This window comes from Frankliniella occidentalis, unplaced genomic scaffold (genome assembly GCF_000697945.3).
Source record: "Frankliniella occidentalis isolate FOCC.00 unplaced genomic scaffold, Focc_3.1 Scaffold179, whole genome shotgun sequence".
Taxonomy (NCBI): Eukaryota; Metazoa; Arthropoda; class Insecta; order Thysanoptera; family Thripidae; genus Frankliniella; species Frankliniella occidentalis.
Genome location: NW_026267305.1, coordinates 200,476 through 206,014, shown reverse-complemented (window position 1 = coordinate 206,014; position 5,539 = coordinate 200,476). Strand labels below are relative to the sequence as shown.

General features: G+C 46.3%; 1 protein-coding gene across 1 annotated transcript in view; it reads right to left on the bottom strand.

The window, feature by feature from the left end:
- LOC113210820 (uncharacterized) overlaps positions 1-5,539 on the bottom strand; it is a 114,542-nt gene that overhangs the window by 73,886 nt on the left and 35,117 nt on the right. The window contains exon 3 of the mRNA XM_052271946.1: positions 283-630. Within this exon, the coding sequence (XP_052127906.1) occupies positions 283-630 (348 nt within the window). The remainder of the gene's footprint in view (positions 1-282; positions 631-5,539) is intronic.

Here is a 5,539-nt window from a genome sequence, read left to right as displayed (position 1 = left end):
CGACTGTACTCCGTGTACTCCGTACTCCTGTGTACACGAAAAATTCAAGTCGCCCACCCCTCGGTTTAAGCCCCCATCTACATTTCTCAGCCGTTTCGTTTAGATCTTTTACAGCTGTGTAGGGTCTGCCCAAAATCGTCTCCAGATAAACTCATACCAGGTAGTATGTTTTAAGAACGTACTTCACACAGCACATCTTTTAGAGACGTACTATAACTTCCTTAAACATATAAAAAGCGGCAAGGGTCCGTGAGTGTCGTTCATGTTTTCTTGACGGTTTACCGGGTTTGCAGGACGGTAGAGGCCTGGTCCATGTGCCACCGGGGCCACAATGCGTCGCGTTTCCCGATCTAAGATCACCACTGTACTGGGGTTTGCACTTGAATAGGACGACTGTGCCCGGCGGCTGCGGTTCTTCACAGGGGCGATCAGAGCTATCCAAGTAGCAGGATATGTCGAGTGTTGCCGATTGAAGAGGTGGGCAGAAGGAGCTCTTGTTCGACACCGGCAGCTTGGATTGTGCCGCGTCTGCTGTTGGGTCTCGAGGCTGTGTTGGCGCGCTTAGGATAAGTCCCGGAGGAGGGCACATGGGGGGCCCCTCAGGAAACACGATGGCGGTCGAGCAATCATCTGGAAAAACAAGCAGAAGTGCCCACTAATGCTACATCCAGCTAAGTACCGCTGCGCCAGAGTGGATGACCAATCAGGGAAGGCACTAAGACACCACTTTGCACCTGCAGTACCGCTTCAGAGGGCTAGAAGGCAATAAACAGCCTTGTTAGGGCACTTGTTTGCCTTCTCCGTGAGTCAGAACGAGAGTGGTTGTGCGAATATGTGCGTAAGAAGATGTTTGCAACTTTTTGGCGTCTAACCTAACTATTTTTTTTTCTGAGAGGGTATTTTCCGTGTATAACCCAAACAAAATTTTTGGAAAGGGTATCTTTTGAGTGCCTTACATGAACGTAATTTTTTAGAAGGGTATCTTTTAAAGGCCTAACGTACACCTAATTTTTGGAAAGGGTTTCTTTTGACTGCCTAACTTAAACCTAATATTTTTGGAAGTGTATTTTATGAGTAACTTAAATCTAATATTGAAGCAAGGACGTGTTCGGACTTGTCTTATGGGCGTGTAACATGGACCTGATTTTTTTCGAAGAGTATCTTTTTGACGTCTTACTTAAACCTGATTTTAAAGCAGTGTCTTTCGGGTGTGTAACATAAACATAATTATTTTTGAGCGGGTATCTTTTCATTGCCTGACTTAAACCTAATATTTTTGGAAGTGTGTCTTGTAGTTAAATAACTTACACCTAATTTTGAAGAGAAGACGAGTTTGGACTTGTCTTATGGGTGTGTAACATCAACTTCTTTTTGTCGTGGACGAGTGAGAGGAGGAATTGTTCATGCTCCCCGAGCTGCTCGCAGACGCGCACAAGACATTCTCGGGTCAAACCTTATTTTTTTGAGAGTATCTTTTGAGTGACAAACACAAACCTAATTTTGAAGCAAAGCAAGGACGTGTTCGGACTAGTCTTTTGTGGGTGTGTAACACTAACCTATTTTGGTAGGGGTTGTCTGAAGGGTGACAAAACCACACCTAATATTTTGGAGAAAAAAGAAAAGTTAACTGGGTGGGGCTCAAACAGAGGCTCTCGAAGCACTGAGTTATCGATCTTACCTTGAGAGGTCTTTTAGAGGTTCAGATCCCTCTTCTCACATGTTTTATAAGTTTTAAGTTTTATGTGTTTTTAACATGTTTTTTTAGCCCGCTCTTCTACTTTTAAACAAGCAGGCCCACCCTTCCGCCAAACGAAGTCGCCAGCTCCACTTCGCTCCGCCGGCAACTCCGTTCGGCAGGGGACGGGCCTGCTTGGCCTGCCAGCGGCGATGGTCGGGCCTGCGGCCCGACCATGTCTGTCACTCGATTTGCAAAAGAACATGATCTGATGTAGCGGGCCTTCGGCCCGCTTAAAACCGTCGTCTTTGAGTTTGCCCCGTAGACACGAGAAAGGGATGTAACGGTGAAGCACCGTGACTACAACCCAGCCTTCTGCTTAGAAAACGTTGTTTGGGGGTGGGGAGAGTTTCTTTCCTATTTTGCGGTTTTTAGGCTCTTTTCTACAACTTATTGTTCACTATGGCAATTTTTAGCTTATTTTCGTCAAAAAAAAGACCCTCTAGCGCCTAAACGGCCAGAGATAGAGCAAAACATGTGAAATTGTCATCCAACAGGCTTTTACTTACGACGAGTTACCCCTTAGGAGAACCTAATAAAAATAAGGTAGGCCCGCTCCTCTGCCAAACCAAGTTGCCAGCTCCGCTTCGCTCCACCGGCAACTAGGTTCGGCAGGGAGCGGGCCTAGCTTGGCCTGCCAGCGGCCTGCTGGCCTGCCGGCCGAAGGCCCGTCCCATCTAATTTTTCATAGAGTAGTAAAGCTTCCATCGGAAAACGGGCCTTAGGCCCGTTTGAGTGACAGCTCGCTTTGAACCATCTTTTTGCTGTCTACTTAATCAAAACTCAAACAAGCAGGCCCGCCCTTCCGCCAAACGAAGTTGCCAGCTTCGCTTCGCTGCGCCGGGCAACTCCGTTCGCCAGAGGCCGGGCCTGCTTGGATTGCCGGCGGCGATGTTTGGGCCTGCGGCCCAACCACTTCTGTCAGGCGATTTGCTGTAGAACATAATCAAATGATGTAACGAGCCTTCGGCCCGCAAAGCCCGTCGTCCTTAAAATTTGCCCCGTAGACACAAAAAAGGGATGTAACGGTGAAACACCGCGTATACAACCCACCCTTCTGCTAAGGAAACGTTTTTTGGGGTGGGGGGAGGGAGTTTCTTACCTCTTTTGCGGTTTTGGGCCTTCTTTTACATTTAATTGTTCGCTACAGCAATTTTTAACTTATTTTCGTCAAACAAGACCCTCTAGCGCCTAAACGGTTAGAAGTAGAGCCAAACGGACGAAATTTTCGCCCAAAGAGCTCTACTTTGACAAGTTATCCCTTAGAAGACCATCCAATATTTTCGGAAATTAATAAATTTATTTTTGGGCCACTTTTGGGAGAGAAACTCCGTCTAGCGCCCAAACGGTAGAAGATAAAGCAAAACGGACAAAATTTTCCCCTGTAGCACTCTACTTTTCGTCCCTTGTACTCTATCTCTAACCGTTTAGGCGCTAGAGGGTCTTTTTTGTCGAAAATAAGCTTAAAATTGCCGTAGTGAACAATTAGTTGTAGAAAAAGGCCTAAAACCCGCAAAATAGAAAGGAAACTCTCCCTCTTCCCCCAAAAAACGTTTTCTAAGCAGAAGGGTGGGTTGTAGTCGCGGTGCTTCACCGTTACATCTTTTTCTCGAGTCTTTGGGGCAAACTCAAAGACGACGGCTTTAAGCGGGCCGAAGGCCCGCTACATTCCATCATGTTCTTCAGCAAATCGTGTGACAGAAATGGTCGGGCCGCAGGCCGGACCATCCGCGCCGCCAGGCCAATCAGACCCGGCCCCTGCCGAACGGAGTTGCCGGCGGAGCGAAGCGGAGCTGGCAACTATGTTTGGCGGAAGGGCGGGCCTGCTTGTTTTTCTTTGCATGGGAGTGTAATCATCTTTTTAATGATGCGCCACCATAAAATAAGCCCACTCTTCTGCTTAGAAGAAATTTGAACCGACGGCATACTTCTCAGACAAAAGTGTACTCCTGAAAAAAAAAACGAAAAAGGTTCAGTTTAGGCCACTTTGGGTAAGAAAAATTCCATTTTATAAGTAAACAGTGAAAGCCAAACGGACGACATTCTAGTCCAGAGGGTTCTTCTTTCACGATTTACCCCTTTGGAGACCATCAAAAATTTTCTTAAAATAATGTACTTATTTTTTGGGCCACTTTTGTGAAAAAAACCCCTCTAGCGCCCTGTCATAAAAAGACAGATCGAGTTCGAAGATGAGCATTCTAGCTCCAAAATTAGATTTTAAAAAATCAAAAACAACAGGTCCCCAAAATGACGTTTTTTAAAAATATTTTTTTTTTGGTTTCCCAAGGGGAAACTCATCAAAGTAGAGCCCTTCGGGCGAAAATTTTGTCCGTTTTGCTCTAGCTCAAACCGTTGAGGCGCTAGAGGGTGTTTTTGACGAAAATAAGCGAAAAAATGTACAACCCTGCATGATTGGCTGAGCGATTAGCGAAGCCTTTTACTAGGTCTGGTCGGAAAAAACTTTTTCTGTCTGTCTGTCTGTGTGACTGTGTATCTGTGTATCTGTCCGCACGAAAACTCGAAAACGAATTGAGCGAGCGACCTGGGATTTTCAGGGTCGTTTTGTATCATAAAAAGATAGATCGAGTTCGAAGATGAGCATTCTAGCTCAAAAATTGGATTTTAAAAAAATCAAAAACAACAGGCCCCAAAAATGACGTTTTTGAAAAATATTTTTTTATGGTTTCCTATGGGGTAACTCGTCAAAGTAGAGCCCTTTGGGCAAAAATTTTGTCCGTTTTGCTCTAGCTCAAACCGTTAAGGCGCTAGAGGGTATTTTTGACGAAAATAAGCGAAAAAATGTACAACCCTGCATGCTTAGACGAAGTGATTGGCCGTTGACGGACCGTAGGCCCGTACCTTGGTGTACATTTTCCCACTACCCGACTCGGGTGTCAGCGCCGCAGGCCAAGGTAGATGTATGCCAGGCGCGTCGCAGCGTAACAGTGTTTCGTGAGATATCGCGAAGCCTGTTACGCGAGACGTGGTCTGGCGTACATCTACCTTGTTAGTCGAAGTGACGGGCGTTGACAGACCGGAGGCCCGTATCTTTGTGCACATTTTTGCACTACCTGACTCGGGTGTCAGCGCCGCAGGCCAAGGTAGATGTATGCTAGGTGCGTCGCAGCGTAACAGTGTTTCGTGAGATATCGCGAAGCCTGTTACGCGAGACGTGGTCTGGCGTACATCTACCTTGTTACTAGTTGGCTGAGCGATTAGCGAAGCCTATTACTCCGTCTGGTCGGAAAAAACTTTTTCTGTCTGTCTGTCTGTCCGTCTGTGTGTCTGTGTGTGTGTCTGTCCGCACGATAACTCGAGAACGAATTAAGCGAGCGACCTGGGATTTTCAGGGTCGTTTTCTACCATAAAAAGACAGGTCGAGTTCGAAGATGAGCATTGTAACTCAAAAATTGGATTTTTAAAAAATCAAAAACAACGGGTCCCAAAAATGCCGTTTTTTTAAAATATTTTTTTATGGTTTCCTAGGGGGTAACTCATTAAAGTGGAGCCCTTTGGGCGAAAATTTTGTCCGTTTTGCTCTAGCTCAAACCGTTGAGGCGCTAGAGGGAGTTTTTAACGAAATAAGCGAAACGATCCTGCATGCTTATTCGAAGTGACGGGCCGTTGACGGGCCGGAGGCCCGTATCTTTGTCTACATTTTTGCACTTGGTGACTCGGGTGTCAGCGCCGCAGGTCAAGGTAGATGTATGGCAGGCGCGTCGCAGCGTAACAGTGTTTCGTGAGATATCGCGAAGCCTGTTACGCGAGACGTGGTCTGGCGTACATCTACCTTGTATAGGCCTA